Source organism: Brienomyrus brachyistius, chromosome 13 (genome assembly GCF_023856365.1).
Source record: "Brienomyrus brachyistius isolate T26 chromosome 13, BBRACH_0.4, whole genome shotgun sequence".
In the NCBI taxonomy this organism is placed as follows: domain Eukaryota; kingdom Metazoa; phylum Chordata; class Actinopteri; order Osteoglossiformes; family Mormyridae; genus Brienomyrus; species Brienomyrus brachyistius.
Genome location: NC_064545.1, coordinates 26,674,958 through 26,697,497, shown reverse-complemented (window position 1 = coordinate 26,697,497; position 22,540 = coordinate 26,674,958). Strand labels below are relative to the sequence as shown.

Below are 22,540 nucleotides of genomic sequence, written 5' to 3'. Positions count from 1 at the left end.
TAATTTTGTTGGCATGCAAACATAAATATTTTCTGCTTAGCCTTTGCATTAGCACACAATGCATTTTGCTGACTCCTGGTCGATGCAGCGCCCCGATAAGCATTTTGCAGGAGCTTAGTTAGCGCTGGCTAATTGAGCTTCGGAGCAACTAATGGCAGCTCTCTCAGTGCCCCTGGGACCATGATTTGGGAATACCGCCTTATCAGAAGCATACAATGCCAGTATGAACCAGTGAGATCCATACAATTCTCAGTACAGTAAGCCAGCAGGAGCTGTTGCCTGGAAAAGGGCATGTATTGAAATGTAAGCTTATAATGAGAAGTAAAGCTTCCGTTTTTTTGCAGCGGCTTGCATAACAACTGTCATGAGTGTGTTAATCCATAGGTCACAGTCAGGTTTGGCACAGGAACGCCGGCTTGAGATTTATGTCGGCCTAATTATGTGCCGTCGACGTCGCTGTCCTCTTCACGGGCTGTTCGGCCTCCGCTCGCTACATTTCCATCTCTGCCTGACGCGTTGTCGTCATCGGCACATCCGAGCCAAGCCCCGTGCCCCCCCCCCCCCCCCCCCGGCGATGACTGCTGCTTCCCACTAGAGAGAGATGCGATGTGAAGGCTTACAGCTTCTGACTGTAATGAAGCTTCAACTTGCTTGTTTTTTAATATTTTCAGTCATTTTTTCATTGTTTCGTTCCTTTAGGTGAAACTTAATCTGTTTTTTTTTTTTTTCTATACTCCTCCTCCTGCTTTTATGTTGATTCTTGATGGGTTTTGCTCCTGAGGCAGCAACACTGTCAATTCTGACTGTCAGTTATTCTGTCTGTGTCTCTCTGCCTCACTCACTACCATACCCCCCCACCCCCCAACAAACCTCCCAGCGTCGGACAATCAAGCCCAGAAACTGCTCTGCTACAACAGGGCGAATCGCGCGGTTGCAGTTCTCTGCAACCACCAGCGGGCGCCGCCAAAGACCTTCGAGCAGTCCATGGCCAATCTGCAGGCCAAGGTGAGATTGATCAGAGATGGAAAGTAGAGAAAAGGGGCCAGATGGCGAGGTGGGTATTGTGGAATGATCCAGAAAGAAGCTTAAAGAGAGAAAAAAAAAGTCAGAAGCCGTGAATGAGGGCGTCATGCAGACGGCTGCCTAAAATAAATCCTGAAAGTGACGTGATGCTTGTAAATCTGCCTGTTTTTTTTTATTTTTTTTTTTTATTTTTTTTTTTGGAACCTCCTTCAGATCCTGTGTCACTTACCGCATTATTTGTCTTTCGCAGATTGACAGCAGGAAGGAGCAGCTGGCACAGGCCAAGAGTGAGCTGAAGCAGGCGAAGAAGGAAGCCAAGGAGAACCCAGATAAGAAGCTGCTGACGTGAGTGTCACGGGGTGGGGGGTGGGGGGGGGGGGGGGGATGTTGCACCAGAGAAGCCGTGAAAGATCATGAACTAGCAGCAGTTTTTTTGTTTTAAACTGTTTGAGCTAGAGGGCGCTGCACCCTTTTTAAAGTACGATATGGTCCGTGTATGTATGAGTGTGGAGGAGAAGAGGAGGAGGGCGGTTCAAAGATGTGAGGAGCAGTTGTTGAGGATGGAGGTGCAGGCCACCGACAGGGAAGAGAATAAGCAGATAGCCCTGAGCACGTCCAAGCTCAACTACCTGGACCCACGCATCAGCGTTGCCTGGTGAGTTGCAAGTCTGCAGACTACGCATTAAAACTGGCACGCACGCACACATGCAAGCCTCCGTTTTTAGGGCTTCTTGTTTTACTCCTCCCTTAACCCATCCCTTCCCTCAGGTGCAAGAACATGGACGTGCCCTTGGAGAAGATCTATAACAAAACTCAGAGAGACAAGTTTGCCTGGGCTGTGGACATGACTGAGGCTGACTTTGAGTTCTGAAGGCTGGTTTGTGTGTCCAGTGATCACATTTTCCATGCACGATACACCGTTCCCAGTTTTATTGCATTTTTATTTATTTTTAAACATTTTCATCAATATTTTATAGTATGAAAATATTCCTTCTTAAATTTCTAATAAAGTCTGTTATTGAAGTCATGAATATTGTATCGATAGGTTGTCAGAACTATAGTGATCTGAGAGCTTATTGGAGTCTGTCAGAGACCCTGTACTCTAAAATATTCACTACCCTGCAAATTTGGGCATATTTTTTAAACATTTACACTGCGATACAGGATATTGCATTTTACTTGATTTGTCAGATCTTCCCTCAGACCATCAATGATTCATAAAATTGTCATTTTTTATTTTTATTAGTTTTCCCAGTACAGATCATTTGCTACTTCTGTAGAATATCAGGCTAAACGATTACCAAGTCTCCAGTTTCAAAAGTACCAAAGATTTAAAGATGCACTAATGGTTTCGGCCAATACAGCAACAATCGGCCATCGGCTGATGATTACAAAGCCGATATTTACTGCCGATAATCCCCTCAAAAATGGTGACCTATATTGCTTTGCACACCGGCATACTAAACATTTAGAAAAATGTCTCTTCTGTGTGGAATTATTTTAGCATCATTAGAAATGATGCTTGCAAACATTGCTCTGCTAGTATTTCACGAGCAGGATCTATACATAAACATTTCAACGCAACAAATTTGATAGCACGCCTCAGGCGAGACAGTGAAGAGCATGAAGAGTTTCTGAAAACAAATCCGTTCAAATGAAGAAGGATGCAGTACTGCAGAATAATGCCAGTCTGTCAGTAATGCAAGAGTTTGATAGCAAAAGAAAATTCAATGCAGAAAGTGTGAAATCAAAAGATTTTATTCAGAAAATTAGTGTTGATCGCACTTGATGATCAGCCCTGCTCTGTTATAAATGTCATCAATAATATATACAGTTATAAAATACAGAGTTGGTCTTCTCTTACCAAACATAAATACCATATTTTTGGAATGTAAAAATGATTCTGTAATTTATTTGGGTGGAGTGTCCCTTTTAAATTAATTTAAGCAGAGGCTCTCGAACAATTGGCATCAGTGTTAGTTTTCAAAACAATCGGCTATTGGATATCAGCTTGAAATTTCCCTGTCAGTTCATCTCTTTGGATGTACTCAAACACCCCGATTGTATTACTGCAGGGATTTCAGCCTTTTACTCACTGCTAGTATCTAACCCTTGTTTTACCTTTTTCTGCCTTGAGTTTATGGTGTGAGGAGGGAATGTAAACAAGACTTACAATCTGATCCTGCACATATTTAGGAAAGGAGGTAGGCATGTGGTAGGTATGAATTTGGCTGGGCTGGGTTTAGATGCTCTCCTGAAGCTTCAAAATGTAAACGAAAACCACTTAATGTTTGTTATAAATGCTCATGTGAAAGTGTCACATCAAAGTGGACCCCCGCTCCCAGGACGCTGAAGCTGTATATTCATGATGGCGTATATTCTTACGCAAGGTATCAATTTTTTGTATTACGCAAACACAAAATTGAAAGTTAAGATTGTGGCTTCTTTCTATGTGTGGAACTGTAATTCTTCATTTACTTGAGCAGATAAAACTTTCAGCCTGATGTTAAACTTCACCCCCAGGGATGGTAAGAAAGAGGCTCCTTTTTGTCCCCCTTAAACTTTTTCTTTTTAATAATTTCTTCAGTAGAGCTGACCACGTTCTGCAGATACGCCTCCCATTCGTTCAAAGTTCCGGGTTCCGAGGCGGCAGACATTAGTGCTAACCGTTACACCACCATGCTGCCCCAAACTTAATACCATTTTTTCCATTTCATTTTAATGTGTACCGTCCATGTCATAGTCTCCAGTTGCACAAGATGCAGGATACTTTGTAATTATGCCCTCAGCCATAGCAGAAGGACCAGGCAGCCAGCCAATGTAAGGAAAGCGTATTCAATTGTACCATCTCGGTTAAGTTAATCTTAACCTAATTTTTCAGTCAAAAAAATGTGATGTCACTTAATCTTGACATGGCAGTCACAGATCAGTATCAGTACTAACCCACAGTTTCCACTCCGCGGGGCTTGTGCATTAATGCCGAGTCAGCCGCCTGCGACTCGACCAAGAATGGAGTAACTCAAGCTGCCTTTGCTAATTGTCTAAAGGCTTGACAACTTGGTTGTAGCCATGCAAGTATCAAGCAATGAAAAAGCTTGTTATGGGGCAAATGCGTTGCAATTTAAGAACTCTTAAATTCCACTTCAACTTTATATTGTGCACGCCACATGTCTGCTGGACTTGAGCAGAAGAGAGGCGTCACAGGCGACAAGCGCAGCGTTTCTAAACGGCGCAGTTGTCGCGCAAGGCTGAAGTTCACGTCGCTCTTTCACGAGACACTTCAAGGTATCGCGATATTATTCGTAATGAGTTTGGAAGCGAGTAATTTGCAATTTGTAGTCTTTTTGAAGACTTTTGGTTTTATAAATTTATCTGCATATGCATCCTGTTTATTCTTTCACCTTTTTCCATATAAAATGTTACTTGCGTTGAAATTTAATGACATGTCGTTAAGCTTAAAAAACAATGGTGAACCTAATTTCCTTGCTAATGTTTTAATACTATAGTAAATATTTTTCAAAATTAACAATTTTGTTTTGGTTGCGTACGGCTGCCGTGCTCCGTTTATATAAATATATATATATATATATTTAATTTTAGGATTGCATTATTGCAAAAGCGGTAATATAGTGTATTTTACTATTTGTGATATTACGTACAAATCACTATCATCGTGATATTGTGTTTATAGACTTTAGCTGACCCATGAGTCTGCAATTTCTGGATGCTGCATTTAGCAAATTGCAAACTGCAACTTGTTACTTGTACATTGCAAATCGCAAACTGCATGCGGCTTTGACGCAGCGGCTGTCAGATGAGTCCGCGCTCCGGGGGATAAGAGTCACTTCTTAAAAACTTCCTATTTATCTGTAACACATAAAGGCGATGACGGTGCATGAGAAGAATATTATGTTCGTTGTGCAGTAAAAGTACGACCGAAAGAGTGACAACTCAGGAGAACGTTTTAAGTAAAGGTAAGTAAAACACCGCTAAAATAAGAAAGTTAATGTTAATGGTGTGCTGGTTTAGTTCCTAAACTCAAATTGCCATTGTAAGTTGTGTACTGTCAGACTGACTTTAGTACTTAAAAACGATTGTTTACTTTCTTTTCTAAAGTTTTTAACAATCGTACAAGCTATTGAATGATCATAATTCGCATACAAAGACTGTTCAAACTAATATTTTGTAAAGATTGTTTAGCACTGTTGTGTTGAACCGTCGATAATGTCAACAGAAATTGCCAAGCTTACATCTAAATGAAAAGGTGTTGTATAAAACCAATAAAAGACTACATCAGTCTTGGGTTTAAGATGAAAATGGTATTTTTCACGCACTGTGTTTCGGGCAGGTGGTCATTTCATGTATCATTCACTTCAGTGTGGAAAGTTATTCTTAGCTTAGATGAAAGCCGGGCGTTTAACATGAAGGAATATTCTTATTGGCGAGCTTTTTTGTATGCAATTAGTTTTTTAATCGTGATTTCTCTTGCGAGTAATCTGCCTTAAACCTTCTGGCGCGGCATTTCCAGTTTAGAGACTGGTACAAAGAATGCAGTGTGTCTGCATCGTGTCTTTAATTGTTTATTAGACATGTGAAAACAAATTACTACGCAGGCAAAACTAGCGAATCAAAGTTTCTGGTTATTGGAACCCTAAGTAAATGATTCTTCTTCGGGTTTGAAAGCTGTCTTTCAGAGCAAATCATCAGTATCTTGCGAAATGCTCATAGGTAAGTGGAAGCCATTTTATGGATGTGACAGATCTAGGCAGTTATCATCACGTGGAAAGTTGAACATTTTTAATCCATGCATTGTATTTGTTGCACTGTGAATGTACATGTTCCAGACTGCCGAGGTCATGCACACTGTGTTTAGTTAAGGAATCCCTGTCTTACACTGTATGTCAGATCTTGAGAGTAAAAATGCTGCTGCATAAACTGGTTTCCACGAATGGGCTACATTCATTATCTTAAACCATTAAGAAATTTGACCAGAATAACGCAGAACAGTCTTGCTTATTCATTACATCTGTAGGTGTCTAAACAAGAAAGCAATGTTTCAATAGCAGTGCTGAAAGGTTCAAGTAATCTTGCAGCAAACTCTGAAAGACCTAATTTCCTCCTCGTACCACCAGAACAGCTCTGACCTGTTGAGGCATGAACTCCATAAGACCTCTGAAGATGTTTTATGGTCTCTGGCATCAAAACATTAGCAGCAGATCCTTTAAGTCTTCTAAGTTTTGAGGTTGGGCCTCCATGGCTCAGACATGTTTGTCCAGCACTTCCCACAGATCCTTGATCAGATTGAGATGTAGGGAATTTTGAGGACAAGTCAGCACCTTTAATCTCTTTCCTGTTCCTCAAAGCATTCCTGAAAAACGGCTGTGGGGGAATACCGTTGTCATGAAGAGGTAAACTTTGTCAGCAACAATGCTTAGGTAGGCGGCACATGTCAATGTAACATCCACATGAATGCCAGGACCCAAGATTTCCCAGCAAAACATTTCCCACACTGCATCTGCCAGCTTGTCGTCTTGACGTAGTCCATCCTGGTACCATCTCTTCCTGAGGTAACTGATGCACACACACCTGGCCATCCACATGATGATTCAATGCGACTAACACATATCAGACCACCACCTTCCATTGCTCCATGGTCCAGTTCTGAGGCTCACTTGCCCATTGCAGACACTTTTGCTGGTGGACAGGGGTCAGCATGGGACTGCTGGTCATACAGTCCCATACGCAACAAACAACGTAGATATACGCCTACTACAAAATACATGCATTTGAGTAACAATGGCTACTTAACATCATACTTAACATTTGGGGAAAAAAATATATATATATTTGTCTTTAAAGCAGAAAGTTTACTGATGTCAATGGCATGAGTGTGTGAAATCTGTGGTCCATATCAAGGAGGAATTCCTTTCAGTCAGAGTTCTGTCCTTTTTAAAAAATTAGATTCCATTAAAAGGCCTTTCTAAGCAATAAATGGCCTGAAATTTTAAATCTTCGTTTGAAGACCTTGACTGTAGTAAAAAGAAAATGAGTGTTCTGTCATTTTGACAGATTCCTGATTTGGAGCAAAGTCAAAATTATAACCCCACTGCAACAATGGCATGAATCACATTTGCTGAGATGCAGCCACAAGGGAGAGTGTGAGCGTGCTTGTATTGATAACCGATAATGGGATTGCTCGTATTGATAATTGATAATGAGCTCGCTTCCGTTGATAATTGATAATGAAATGGATTGCATTAATATAGCTCCTTTTATATGTATTGTGTCGTTTTAGCTCCCTAAAACGTTGACCCAATCGAATTTACAGTGGTGCTGTGAACCGACAAAAGTGCAGAGGGAGTGGGGGTTTACAGCAAAGGGAGGGGTGAGCAGAGCTGCAGGTATGAGGCTCGTCACAAAGGAGCTATGAGCGGAGGTGAAGGTATGGTGAACAGTAAACTGGATCAGGTAAAAAAATAAAAAATCAGCTACTGTCTTGCTCTTTAATTGCTTCATAGCCTCGGCTGTGACACAGCATTTGTGACAGAATGAGGAAACACACATCGACTTCTCTGTCGGTTTCACAGATCCTCTTCTCCGTTCTATTTTTTCCTCATCATGTGAAAATTAGTCCCTAATGAAAAGGTGTAACTGGAAAACACCAGTTTCCCTTCTTACAGGGATTCTCCTAGAAGCAAAAAACAATGAAAAACAAATGGGAGGTTTTACCCTTTTGATTGAATCCTGTTATGTTGCGATTTCTGTATTACTATCCTCCCTTTGTGTTTGTCAGTTTTAAAAGCTCTACCTTGGATTTTGTTTTAAAGGTTTTATATTTTTTACTTAAAATATCATTGTAGGGGGGCGGCATGGTGGTGCAGTGGTTAGCACTGTTGCCTCACACCTCTGGGACCCGGGTTCAAGTCTCCGCCTGGGTCGCATGTCTGTGGAGTTTGCATGTTCTCCCCATGTCGTCGTGGGGTTTCCTCCGGGTACTCCGGTTTCCCCCCACAGTCCAAAAACATGCTGAGGCTAATTGGAGTCGCTAAATTGCCCATAGGAGTGCATGCATGAGTGAATGGTGTGTGAGTGTGCCCTGCGATGGGCTGGCCCCCCATCCTGGGTTGTTCCCTGCCTCATGCCCATTGCTTCCGGGATAGGCTCCGGACCCCCCCGCGACCCAGTAGGATAAGCAGTTTGGAAAATGGATGGATGGATGGATTGTAGTTCTAGATGAGCTTTCAAAGAAATGTGTGTGTGGTTCTTAGCTGGCTTCCGTAGTGTGTTTACACCACGGCTTTGTGAGATGCGTGATGTGCTGTTAGATGCTTGTTGCTCATGAGAGCAACGTTTGCTTCTCGGTGATCTTGTGATGTGTGTTAATCAGCGTTTATCTGAAGATAAGAGTGTCGTTATCATGAAATCTAGAAGCAAACTAATAAGAAGTTGTGATTATGAAATCCCACTGAGCTCTTGCAGTTAATTAGCGTGATCTGCAGGAAACCATCGAAGATTAGCTGGCAAGCCTCATTCCCTTATTGGTCTATTGTTCGTAATTTCTTTAGTAGCCAATATGCTGTGCTCAAGTTTACCAAACTCACGGGTTGCTCTTCTGCTGTGTCCAGGGCACCTGGAATGATGGCCTCTCGTCGCTGAAGATGGACATGGAAGTGGAAATGAAAGAGGACGTAGGGAAGTCGTGGTCCCTCTTGTCCTGGGTGGCGTCCTGCGTGATGGTGTTTGGCGGCGTCGTACCCTACGTCCCACAGTATCTGGAGATCCAGAGGACCAGCAATACGGAAGGTTTCTCCACACGTGTCTGTCTGGTGCTGCTCATTGCCAACATCCTCCGTATCTTCTTCTGGTGAGCAGAGTGGAGGATGCGGTAGGCCTGTCAGAATACCTGCTCCTGTCAGGCGTTATGTTGTCTCAGAAGTAACTGCGTTAAACAATATTATTGTCATTTTAAGATCATTTTATGCCACTCGTGAACAGGAAAAATGTAAACATCCTAAATAAACAAAGCATAAATAAAAAACATAGATTCATGGACTCTGCTAACAAAAGTGCATTATATATTTAACTTTTGGCACAGTTATTTGATCCTTTACAGACAATATGGTGCCAACAGAGTCTCGGGATGCTCCGCTATGGGGTGAAAACAAACCTCGATCGGTCATTAGCCAGGAGAAGGGTAGTCAGAAATACCTCAGGCATATATATATATATATATATATATATATATATCTATCACACACACACACACACACACACACCTTTTATACCCCCCCATGATCAGAATGTTAACAAAAATGGGTAGTAACTTTGAATGTTTGATTAAGAAGATCCAGAAATATTGGCATTTATACAATTCATTGCTACAGGATTATAATGATTCCCAGATGGCTGCAGACTAAGTAAAATGCATTTGTACTGCAACGCCATGTACCCATGTATGTTTTTGGGTTAGGGTTATTATTTCTTAGATTTTTTATTATTTTATTTTTTTTAGATTTTAGTTCTTATTTTTTATCATCTTTTGAAATCTAGTTTACTTTCAGACGTGGTTTAAAGATTTTAATTTAGTTGTTACATACTCTAGATTTTAATAGTTTTTTATTTCTAAGGACGGATGTAAAGTCTTCGCCGGACAAAGTGGCGATGCAGTGTTGTATGCTGGGTATTTCTGTGCTTCGAGTTCAATGCACTTAAGGCCCAAATAGGAAGCATTACTTCAGCTAAATTAGTATTTATAAACGTTTTGCTTTTATTATATCTCGGTAGTTTGTGGAACCAATATTTATAGTTGTCGGTTAGTTGCAGCTTATATTTAAGTTCTGGTTCTGGAGATGTTGTCATTAACAATTATAACCCTGATATGCGTACTCTAAGGATATAGTGCATGGTTAGTTTTAGTAAAGTCTTTATTTATCCTTATAACATCCATACCACGCCGAAAACGTAATTATCGTAACAGGCCTAGAGAGAAGAGCGGCTGATTTACGCTTCTGCATCAAGCCGACGTCGTGACTTGCACGTGTGGCCTGCGCCGTTGAGAGCATTTATACTTGTGCGCTGGTGTGTTTACTCGGCAATTACATCGCCAAAGCGCTAGATAATACATAGTTTTCGATGTTGCGTTTCTTGTCTTTCCACCCTGTGACACATTCAATTGCTGAATCATGCAATTAAAACAAAAAACTAACATTTGACAAAGAATCCATTTATCGAGTCTTGGTTATATTCGTGCTGCTCCAAACTTCCTGTTGATAAATTTGGAAAGATGCCAAAAAACTGAGAGTGCCAAAAATATTAGCTTTTTCTTTGGTAATTTATGGTTAAGGTTAGGACTGGGTAGCGGGTTCAGGTTGTCATGTTGGGATTAGAGTTTTCCCTATAGAAATGAATGGAAAGTCCCCACAAAGATATAATGACAAACCTGTGTGTGTGTGTTACTGGAATGAGCCTCAAGTGTGCTACTATGAACTGGCGTAGCCATGTCAGGAGAACTTAGTCATTTCCGTCTGAATGAAGAAATGGTGTGTGTCAGCAAACATGGTGATGGAAAATGGCTGTTAGCTAATGGCTGCCGAGATAAAAGCAGGAAAGAGAGGGTTATGAAAGGCACGCTGTAAGCCAGCGATTTTCTTTCATGAAATGTACCTGAGAGAAGTTCCCCAGAGCTCTGTAGAGCTAGACGTAGGACCAACACTTTTAGTTATTCTGTTTTGAATGTTCTGAAGTTACAATGAAATGAGTGTCAGGGGCCCCTGGAATAGAGCTGCAACTTATCAAGGTGTCTGTCTGCGTCATGAGTATGTGGAAGAGTCTCCACTGTTTTGTCAGGGGAGCGAGGAGTTTGAGGTTAAAGCATAAGGTTCACCATTTATCTAGCGCCCCAGGAGCATTTGTCCAGGAATTAAGGGTTCTGTTTAAGAGCGCTTGACAGTGATGTAACCATTCTTGCCAAGAATGGGACTTGAACCAACAACCTTCTGCTCACACGGCACAGCCCGCTGAGCCACAGACCAACCCTATGCTAGAGGCCGTGTCCTCACACAGTGACATGGGGGGGTAACGGTTGAAAAGCAGGCCAAATTCATCCCCTTCTTCAGAGTGGGATAAGGGGAATTTAGCCAAATCCCAAGTAAATCTCCAAGAAAATTCCGCAGTTCGAGGCCGTGTTACAAGTGAAGATATTATGTTGTCAATCTGTATTTGGAAAATCTCTTGAAGCTAGGCTTTTAATTAGGTGGTGGGAAGGAGGAGATTATTAAACTTTCTATTATGGCAGGCATAACAGTATTGTTGCATTACAACTGTCAGTCAGGCTTGGTCACCTGTCTTCATTGGAATTCTGGAACAATGTTTTCACAGCACATTACCTTCAATACATATTTTTGCATTACTCTCCATTTGCAATTTTTATTATACCTGCCCTTCCTTGGGGGAGAAATTTTCTCTCTGCATGATTAGCTTAAGACTAAGTTCAGTTTAATGTGGAACTAACTCGCAACACCTGACAGCGCAACTCCAGTTCAGCTAAACTTCACGGTGAGTCCATCCCGTGGGCGTTGCGACCTCGAGCGCTCGTGACCGCGTGCTGCCCGTCTTCCCACAGGATCGGAAAGCAGTTTGAGCTGACGCTGCTGCTGCAGAGTGTGGTGATGATCGCCACCATGCTGGCCATGCTTCAGCTGTGCTGCTCCGTCCAGGGAACCAACCGGGTCGCCACCAAGCAGCACCACTTCACAGGTAACGCAGCAAGATCCGGCTCTCTGGACAGGAGGCGCACTTTGCTGAACCTGTGTCCAGAAGTTCTTCCATCCATCTGTCCTCCAGAACCACTCCTCCAGAACAGCATTAGCTAAGTCAGAACCTGGTGACCACAGCAGGTTGATGTATCCTGGACAGGATGCCAGTCCATCACAGGGCACAAATACACCAGTCAGACATTCTGGGTAGGTTAGAGATTTCGGGTCTCCTAACTGCATGTGGAGCACTGCATCATCTGATTTTATAGTTGGTTCTGTAGAAGTCGATGTAAAGGTTCAGGTACAGTTTAGACAGTAGTTGATAGAAACAGGTATCTTCTGACTTATAAATAACAGGGGAAAAAAACTGTAGAGAAAGGAAATGTGTTTCCTGGCACATGAGCAACGCGTGAGACGGGTTTTACATACCGGTGAAAGCTTTTCAGCAAAGGTGCTGCTGCAGTTCACTGCAGCTTTTGCGGTTGCACTAAAAGGGATGACCGGCCAGACAGGAAATGCACAGAGTGCTTTGGGGTCAGCCACATATCCATTAACCAAAATGCGCTTGATCGGCGGCATGTCAGCAACTGGTCATGCTGTGAGTTAAGGAGGGATGCTTGTCCTATTGCACCTGGAATTGTGGAATAAGTTTGTTGTTTTGTCCTTTGGCTGGTTGTTCTTGATATGTTAATATTGTTGATTTCTTAATTTTGGTTTGTTTGATAGCTATGTATTTTGAATTGTTATATGTAGTCTATTACTTGTACGTATGTATATGAGGCGGGAAATCTCTAACATTTCATTGATTTTTATTGCTCGTGATCCTACAGGGTCTTGCAGGCATAAGCATATTCTGCTGGTAGTTTGTCAGTTCGGTGAGTGTGTCTGTACATTTGTGTGCGTATTATATATTTATGAGAACATTCTGATCACATTTCTTATCTTTCGCGCTGATTGATTATTTCTAATATTATTCGCTTATTTTCTCTAATGTTTACGCCTGAGGCATTTAAACTCATTTTTTGTATGCTGTCGGAAGGATAATTCTGCGGACACAAATGAGAAAATCTTTAGGGTTATTGAATTATTGAGACATACTTTTTAGAAGATTGAAAGGGGTTACAGATTTTTCTCATCCTTAGTATTTTATGCAGATTTTCAAACCTTACATGTTTGTTCGTAAATAAAAGTATCACTCATGGCGTATTTCTCTGAGGTGCCAGAGCAGCAGAGGAATCAGAATTTCAGACGATAAGTAATAATTTGCAAGTTAACCCAGTGCTATAATTGGCTTCTAATCTTTTAATGATTTTAACGCCTCTATATTATGCATCAGTCGATGCATCTGCTGTGAGAACTGATCGGTAAAGATAGGTGTCAGTGCTCGATCACTGTCTGCACTGTCTTTGTTCTTTTAAATACAATGTCTCTTCTACGAGCTGTGAAATTTCGTCCCAATGAACATTTAACAGCTTTCATTTCCTGGCACAAAATAACTTGCCTAAATTAATTGAAGCGGTCAGAAACAAAAGGGCATTTGTTGTGTATATATGTATACCAGCGTTGAACTTAGGGAAAGAGATTAAGTTAGACCTGTGTTTGGCTTGTGTTAGACGCTTAGAGTAACACAACTGCTCTGCTGCTCTTACAAGCGTGTCCAGCCTGTAGCGGACGTTTGAGAGAATGTTGACATTTTCAAATGACCTTCAGATTCAACTAATACTTGTTACAGTTTCAAAAGCGATACAAGAATTGCGCGTAAATGCCACTCTGTAGTACATAATGATTGTTTCTATTATAGGTAATGTAGTTTCCATGCTTGCGCAAAAAGCTATAACTTGGCCAAGTATTTGCCTGTATTTTTAATCTCAGCCGTGGAAAGGCAGACTGGTCTTGAGATGGTGTGAAGGATCAAAGACAAGGTGACTGTCGCTCGTATGCTGTCATCCTGGGCGTGACCAGCTGTCAAGCGAACTCCCAGAACAGGAGTTAATCTCTTCCGTCCAGTTCCATGTCAGTGGGATCAGGTTACCACCGGAATGCCTGGAGTTGCTCGCACTCAGAATAGTGCTGGCCATATTGCAGTCCCACCCATCTTCACCCCCCCTCTCCGGAGGCTGGTTTTGGGCAACAGGAGGCCACTGTGACCCGTGACCTAATCGCAGAGGTTTTCAGTAGAATTCAGGTTTTCAATATGGAGAACAGTCTTTACGTCTTGGTACTATTGCTGTGAATTTCGGCTTAAAAGCTGTGAAAACATCCACAGTGAACTTGAGACCATTTTTCTTGTGCGCAAAGATCTGTGTGCAGCACCTGCTTCTTTTTCGTTTCCTGTCCCTCCTCATGCTCTTAAGAGCTGCCGTTCTGCTACTTGAGGCAAAGACACGAACGACTGCGCTTGGGCTTACGTTACAGCGTTCCCCGCGGGCCGCTCGTTCTGAGCTGGCCTGTGTGTCGCGTATGAACCGCGCAGAGGCAAACGGCCAAAGAAATGTCCCACCGAGCACGCTTCAGGAGTGCGGGGCACCCGAGGGCGGGACCAGGCTGGATCTGAGGTCATGTGACCTGCCTGGTATGTCGTACAGCTAATGCTGAAGAGCAAGTGGAAACATGAAAAATGAACCCGACTTGCAGGCTGTGTGTGTGTTTTGTTTTTTTCTGATATACGTGCATACACGTTCTGCTGGTTTTTAGTGGTGTTAAAGGAGAGGTTCTTACAAAGCGTGGTGTAATATAACAGGCAGTTAAGCTTAGCAGATTGTGCCAAGTGTCCATTAATTAAACAATCAAGTTCTAGTCACACAGTCGAAAAAACACTTTGCCCATTTTTCCTGTCTTTTTTTAAGTCAAATAATACTAAAATAAAATTCAATTAAGAGTCTCATTTGGTTTTAGGTTTTAGTGGGTGTCTTCGTGAAACAGGCTGCGGTGGGTGTGGATTTTATATAAAGAATACGGTAATCGGACACCCAACGCAGCATTTGGTCAGTAGATTGCCGGTGAATGACAGTGTCAGCAGGGAGACTACAAACGGGGACGTTATTGCAGACACCATTTCTAGTGTGTAAGGGGGTGAGCGAGCAGAAGCCCCACAGTCGGGGTTTGCTCATTATAGACTGACCAGGAGCTAAGGGCATGTAGCCAGAAACGGTATTAAATGTGTAAGTAAAATACCCAGCAGCTGTCATTGACGACGACGAACCACGTTACAGTATCTGATATTAAAAAAATAATAAACAACTCGTACACCTGCTATGTTTATGTGGAACTACAGGGATCTAGGTATTAAGTTACTTTTTCAGAACATTTCAGCTAAAGTAAGTTTGATTTATTTATACAAGATACACTATATGGACTACTTATAGTGGTAGGGCTATGTCCCAGTACATATGCACTATAAGTACTGGGACACAGCACCTCTTAGTCATTGAATTCAGGTGTTTCATTCAGACCGACCCATTGCCACAAGCCACACGAGGATATAAAATCGAGCACCTTGCCATGCAGTCAGGTTTGCAAACGTTTGTGAAAGGGTCATTCTGTAGAGCTCAGTGAATTCCAGCCTGGTACCGTCGTAGGATGCCACCTTTGCGATAAGTCAGTTTGTGAAATTTCTTCCCTGTTAGATATCCCACAGTCGACTGTAAGTGGTATTATTGGGTGAGTATGGTGCGGAAGAACTTGACGCACAGTCCTGACCTCAACCCCATTCAGCACCTTTGGAATGAACTACAATGGAGATTGCGAGTCGGGCATTCGTGTCCAACGCAAGTGCCCAACCTCACAAACGTTCTACTGAATGAATGGGCAAAGACTCCCAAAGTCTTGTTGAAAACCGTCCCAGCAGAGTGGCAGCTGTTACAGCTGCAGGGGGGGGGGGGCAGCTCCATATTGATGCCTGTGTATTTATAATGGGATGTCATTAAAGTTCCTGTAGGTGTAAAGGCCTGGTGTCTCAATACCTCTGTTCATATAGTGTAATGGTGCCATTTGGCAAAAGTACAGTTTGATTCAGTATCGTTATTTAGGTAATATAGTGCTAATTCTGGATAATGTATCTCCCAATAACATATACTGTAAGTTTAAGAATGTTGTAGGTTTAATCTAAATTGTGAACTGGGACTGATATATTGCACAGCACAGCCCTCTACTGGTCAGGAGAGGAAATTATTATTATTATTATTATTATTATTTATGATTATTTTATTATTATTTTCATAAATCTGGAGGTTCCTATGGATTATATAGACCTGGAACCGTATGGCAGAGAAGGTGTGGCTGATGTCTGTGACGTCGTGCTCCAGGGGGAACCCGAAGCAGAGATGTTTTCATTTGTGACGGATGTTTGTGAGAAGAGGAGCTGCTGAAAATGTCTGAGAGATGCTACCATTGAGCCGTCACTCTGTCACGGGGCTGCCTGCCTGTCCGCAGGGGGCTCGGGGGCTGCTTCAGGCCCTGTGTTATCAGCACCGTCCAGGTGCCGGGGGTAACCGATCGGAGTCACCAGCAGAGGGGGGGGGGAGCAGTGATCACGTTCCTTGTTTCTGCGTGTCCTGTGAAACTTTATGTAATTAAAACACAGATAAAGGTGGAGTAATTCGTTGGAATTAAAAAATGCTAATTGCTGTGGAGGATGGAAGAATTGGTATAGGAGAGCAGGAAATTAATTAACATTTTTGCTTTCTGTGGGGAAGGAGAGGGATTGTTGGGTGGCTGATTTTTTTATTTTATTTTTTTGTGTGTGTAGATCTGTATCGCTGGTGATGTCATCCTCCTGTAAGCACAAACGGGTCAAGTGGGGGTGTTTATGAAATAATCAGGCCATCGTGGGGGGATTCGACTTTTTTTATTTTTTATTTTTTTCCTCCCCAAAAAGGTCAGCTTCTAATGCTATGTGTGGGGGGGGGGGGGTCTATTGAAATAATGGACGGAGCGAATGAGCAGACCAGAATGAGGCGAAGTAACCTGGAATAATATATCATGGAGGGACGCTGAGTGGGTTAGGGTGCTGTGTCTGTGATCGGAAGGTCATTGGTTTGAATCCCAACTTGACAGTGATGTCACTGTTGGTCATACATAATTGTACATAGTACAATTATATTTTTCATATTATGGATATTGCTTTATGGAAATAACCAGACGTTCCATTTTTCTTGTTTTTATTTAGCATTATATGCCAAAATGCAAAGGTGAAGCTGTTAGTTCTGCAGAAGTATCTTTTCATTCGCTTTCGTAACTGTAAATGCTCACCTCCGCAACATTTTAACATAACAAAGTCAAGGTCGACAATGTAGAATTTCAGATATTTCATCCACAGTCAAGGGAATATTAAATCCTAAATGAGTTAAACGTCTTTTGAATGTTTATTGTTGCTTTGTAGAGCCCCAAATCAGTAGAATACCCAGTGTGATTAGTATCTTCTCTGTGTCTCTTTGGACTCAGCTAATGGGGAGCATCTGGGAAGTCGGGCATATGCTACCTGGCTAAAGAGTTTCTTTGGGGGCTAATGTAGTAGTGGTACCTGTTTGACTGGACAATGCTCTAGTTTTGTTTGAAATGAAATGTTTAGCTTTGTTCTCATGTCTTTTTATATCGAAAGACATTTTGCACCCTAAAGCAAGCATACCCAGCTCAGAGGATGGCTTTTTCCAATGTATAATTCTTGTGGTCTTCTTAAAGCACACTTGTGTCTAACATGCACTGTGCATTGATTTTTTTTTATTCTTTTTATTTTTTTGAGGCAGCTGTCATAACTTAAGAATTTTTGATCCATTCTTGAATCCCAGAGGTACAAATGTACAGCTATACCTGCGAAGACGTCAGCTCTGCGCTCAACTTTGAGATGCAGTGCCACCCACTGCTCTGCGTCGTTTCCAAAGAACGTGGGAGGATGTCTCGGGCATTCTGGTACACCAGTCTAATGACAAATCTCTGCTTTCTAAAGATATTGTGAGCATTCATCAGCTCTGCGGCATATCGGAATGTGTGATGCACCTCCAGGGTTGAGTTTGATTCCCACCTCATCCCTGCATATCTCCCCCTGCAGATGGGCTGTGTAGGTTTATTTGTACTATTCTCTACATTTCAGAATAATAATAAAGACATCAAAACTGTAAAATAACATATGGAATTTTGCACTGTCTAAAACAGTATTAAACAAAAATTGTTGGGGGGGGCACCTCTGTAGGTTGGGACTCAGAAGGTTGCTGGTTCAAAGCCCATGGTCAGCAGAGTGGTGCTGCCATTGGGCCCTTGAGCAAGGCCCTTAACCCCAATTTCTCCTGGGACTGGCTGATCCTACTGTCTCCTCTACACCATTTCCATGAGATGGCCTCCTGTGATGTTCTTCCAGCCGTCCTGAACGAGGCTCCACATATATGCTGAGCTCTCATTGGTCACTTTTCCTCCACTGTCTGGCCAGGCTCCTCCTAAACCATTCCTGCTGTGTTTGGGTCAGGTGGCCAGGTCACGTGATGCGACACTATCACTCTCCTTTGTAAACAGCTTGGCTTGTCCATAATTTTGACTGGTAAGTATGTATGTGTATGTGCCCTATGGTATCCAGTTCAGGGTGTATCTCAACCTCGTGCCCTATACTGTCTGATGGATGGATGGATGGATGGATGGATGGATGGATGGATTGATTTCAGCATCACGTTATTCCTGTTAAATATACCACTTCAGCTGTTATAATTTTCTATGGTAATAAGAACCGGACATTTTACAGTGAAATATGGGTTCTAAAAATAATTAGATATGCAGCAAGTCTTGCACAGAGCTTGAAGTAGCAGACTTTCACAAGAAAGTAGAATTACTCATCTTAGAACTAATTACAGTTCTCAATTAGTGCTGCCAGCAGTCCATTAAATACTCAGTTGAAAATCAAGTAGCTTTATTTCATCCGTTTAGAGTAAAAAAGAGACCATTCCTCTGCTGCAGCGAGGGACACTAGCTGCGTCGTGTTGCTGTAGTGCTCTGATTTCTCCGGGGGAATCGGTAAGATGTAAAGCAGACGGGGTAGTGGGATGGCAGCCAGACTGTGGCTGTCATTTCAGGTTCTGTTTGAGCTTCTGGGGCTCCAGTACATTCTTGGTGGAGCCCTGGATTCTTCTGGCAATGTGAGCACATTCATCTCCTCCGTCCCCGACACTGAGAGCCAGTCCTGCTCAATGCCGCTGAGCGTGGAGCAGCTAGCGAATGCCGCGGGCAACACAGTGCATTGGGGTTAGCCGCACTCTAGTAGTCAACCAGATGGCTGGAGTCTCTTAGGGTTGTGCATTGTGACGGGAGAGGCGGCAGAGAGGCATGGAGACCCCGGCAGCTCAGTGGGCCCAGAGCTATATATGGGTCCGTAATGTACCACTGGGGCCACCCCACGCTTAGCAAAATGTACCCTTCCCCCTTTCCACCCAAAATAACAGGGGGGGGGGGCAAGGTGACATCTTATCAAGGGGCCATCATTTGTAGCCATGCCTCCTGGACAGACTGCTGTGTAACTGGACTGACTTGCACGCTGTGACCTCAAGGGGGAGCCGTTACCACTACCTCTGTTACTGTGGGTGGGTGGACCAGTGAGATTGTAGGTCAGCAGGGTTTGGCGGAGCTGCGAGTGCCGTTCTGTGGACAGGCACCTGATATTACACAAGGCCCCGTTCCCTCCCCCCAGCATGTATCGTACCGGCGGCGGCCCCACTGGCAGAAAGATGGATGCCTTTTTATTTCCCATTTTCTGTGACTTTGAGACAAAAGTCAAAATAGTCGCTTTTTGTTCTCTTTCCATCCACCCCTTTCATCCCCAGCCACCCTCGTCACCCCAGCTCTCTGTTTGTTTGAACCTTTTTCCTCTCTCTCTCTGTCATCCTCCTACTCCTTTTCTCTCGCTTATCAAGCTTGCTGCCGCACCGCAGTCTGTTTGACTTTGGAACACCACACTTTGTGACTTTTTGGCCTTTCTAGCTCTCCGTACTCCCTGCCTAGCTTCTGGACTCTCCTGTAAGTACTCAGACACTCCTGGCTGATTGCTGTGCTTCGTCGGGGTAATGAGCACAGATTCTACCTTCGCAAATAGGTTTTGATCTTCGCCACATTCCCAGACTTCCTGACCTTGAACAGCTCGGACAGGCCAGAAAAAGTCATCCTTTCTCGACGCCGTGGCATTCTGTTATGATTCTGACACTTTGCCTCTTGTTCCCGTGGCTGAATGTACGTTCCAGAGTGAGTCATGGTGCTTCGTAAGTGATAGAACCCTTTTGCGTTGTTTTTTTTTATTTTTTTTTATTTGATATGTGGTGACTCATATTTAAAGCTAATCGTATGGAATAAAAACATCCTTGACACATGCTAATGCCTTAGCAAAAGAATGTTTAACACCATACACAGTTGTTTTTGAATCAATTTAGCAATTACTCTTTATTGAGTAGTTTTTAGGGACTATTGATTGCATGGGGAGCAGGCTGTCATCTGTCCTCCGCAGGCTCTCCGATCGTCGTCCGTTCAGATGGCGGGATAAGCATCCCTGGCTGACGGGCAGTTTCAATAAGGGAGTTGGAACACAAAGGGCTTGTCCTCCTTTTGAAGTTGCTGAACCGTTGGCCCAGTGTTGGAAAGGCCATCGGTGAAAAAGGTCAATGGAAGATAAGTGGCAATGGACAGACATGAAATAAGGGATGGCCCCCGTAAAGGGCAAAAGCTCTGCGTTATATTTACACCTGCCATTCAGCTGGCCGCCCCTCCACCAAGGTCCTGCTGGCCGTGTTCCTCTCACACTGAAGGAAAGACTCGCAGGACTTCCATCATAAATATGACAGTCCTCTCCTCGATTTATTTCTCATGTTCTAATGTGGAGCTCGGTTACGCATGGGCAAATTTAATTTTTTTTTTTGTCTTCTGTCACTTGTCACCTGTCCTAAATAATATTAGGAAACTGCTGGTGTTTCAGCCCAGAATCAGGATAGACATGATGCTAAAAAATGTCTTAGAAATCCTTCGGTTTGTTGTCTGTAAGAGTACCCCCCCCCCCCCCACTGGATACCCCACCTTCCTGCTTTTACTTATTTCACATATCTAAGTCCCCCCCATGCTTTTGGCGACTGTCCAAAGCTGCATGTCAGTGGGGATGTTGAATTCTTCTGGAGAGAAACAGATGAGGTATTCTTTACATTTAATTTATGGGGTAGATGCATTTTTTTGCCAAGTAATGTACCACTGAGGGAGCTTTGTCAGCCAGTCCCTGGAGGAATCGAGGGTTTTGTGTTTTGCTCAGGGGAACAAATGGTAAAATCAATCGTATGAGCCTGGGATTTGAACCAGCAACCTTCCAAATACATCCACAATCTTCTAATCCTCACACTGCCCCCAAAAAGTTTTGCCACCAGTGGGATTTGATCCCACGCCTCCAGTCTGAGACCAAAACACCCAACATGCTGAATGGCTTCCGGAGTTTTCTACATTAGACACTTACAAATACACTAACCCTCATGACACAAATCTTTTGACAACAAAAACAGTGCAGCAACCGGTGCTATGTCTAGGGTGCAGGTCTAAATCCCTGGATGGGACCTGCTGTTGTACCCTTGACGTGTGGTACAACATTTCAGTTGCCTAACTGAGATATCCATCAGTGTTCTGCATGAAAAGCAGTAATGTGGCAGTTAGATATCACGTTTTCCACAGTCCCCAGCTGCAGAATTGCACCAATAATATTTCTAGCTGTCAAAATATATTTTAAAAATGATCCAATTTGACTGTGTCACTCTGTAATTAAATGTAAATGTATTCAGCCATTAACAATGTGCCCACAGCATTTCAAACCTGTCAGTAGCCGTTAAAAGCAGTCATGTGACAGGTCACGTGACCTGTTGTTCCTGGCAATTTCCCTATTGGGTTTTTCCACCTATTTTTGTTCATGTCACAAATAAAAATACAAAAAGGAAACCTTTGTACCTTTGAAGAAAGTCGGTATAGAACTCCTTGGATGAGGAGTGGCTGGTGTGAGGGGATCCAGCCCCCCCCCCCCCCTGAAGGATGGAACATCCTGTAAAGGGCCAGTTAAGGTGAATCACGGATCATGTGCTGACGTTGGACGACTGGTCACTATGATGCCTCCTCAGATGTGCATTTCTTCAGTAAAATCTAAATCTGTAACACCTGTCGTTGTCCCTTTAAAAAAAAAAAAAGGAAGTGTACTCATTAAAATACGTGCAGTTATTTTAAGAAGTGATCAAACTGTGATCACGTAAACCTGAAAACCGTGATTAATGCATCTCAATGAGGACCCAGAGCACAAGCAGCGCTCTGAAAAACGGCGTCCCCACGAGTCAGGACATAAAAATCTGACTGCTTCAGAGAAAATTGAAGTTCTTCAAATAAACCCTTTATCTCCTTTATGGCGCCATTTCAAATGAGCTCCTGATGAGCGGCGACGTCAGATTTAAAGATCGCGCTCTGACCTGAGCTTGAGTTACTAGCGGCTACTTCGAGAACTTGCTGAAATGCAGAAGTGTGCCGTTAATCAATGTAATGTGCGCCGTCTAAGGAAGATTCTCTGCAGCGTCGTAAACAGGACGGCCGTAGACCTGAGGAGTCCAAGATCGTGCTGAAATTGATTAAGCGGACTTTTTTCTTTTTTTTCAGACCTCTGCGTACCAAATAATTACTGACAAACACCTGCCTCGGGAGCTGAAAATCACAAACCCATGTGGCGTTCTGTTAAATTAAGGTCCACTGATTTGATTAATAGGTGAATATGATAATTTTTAGCTGTT

The 22,540-nt window shown here is 42.9% G+C and overlaps 2 protein-coding genes across 9 annotated transcripts in view; both read left to right on the top strand.

Annotated features, from left to right (window-relative positions):
* The window catches only part of zgc:173742 (DNA topoisomerase 1), a 36,339-nt gene extending 34,285 nt beyond the window's left edge, over nt 1-2,054 (top strand). For all 8 annotated transcript variants that reach the window (XM_048972127.1, XM_048972129.1, XM_048972128.1 and 5 more), the window contains 4 exons: nt 878-1,005; nt 1,274-1,368; nt 1,529-1,678; nt 1,792-2,054. In XM_048972127.1, coding sequence (XP_048828084.1) covers nt 878-1,005; nt 1,274-1,368; nt 1,529-1,678; nt 1,792-1,894 — 476 coding nt within the window. In that variant the 3' untranslated portion in view covers nt 1,895-2,054. The remainder of the gene's footprint in view (nt 1-877; nt 1,006-1,273; nt 1,369-1,528; nt 1,679-1,791) is intronic.
* A 2,664-nt stretch (nt 2,055-4,718) lies between these two features.
* The window catches only part of si:dkey-246g23.2 (solute carrier family 66 member 2), a 30,873-nt gene continuing 13,051 nt past the window's right edge, over nt 4,719-22,540 (top strand). Inside the window, exons 1-3 of the mRNA XM_048972135.1 lie at nt 4,719-4,997; nt 8,649-8,887; nt 11,645-11,778. Of these exons, the coding sequence (XP_048828092.1) occupies nt 8,682-8,887; nt 11,645-11,778 (340 nt within the window). The 5' untranslated portion in view covers nt 4,719-4,997; nt 8,649-8,681. The remainder of the gene's footprint in view (nt 4,998-8,648; nt 8,888-11,644; nt 11,779-22,540) is intronic.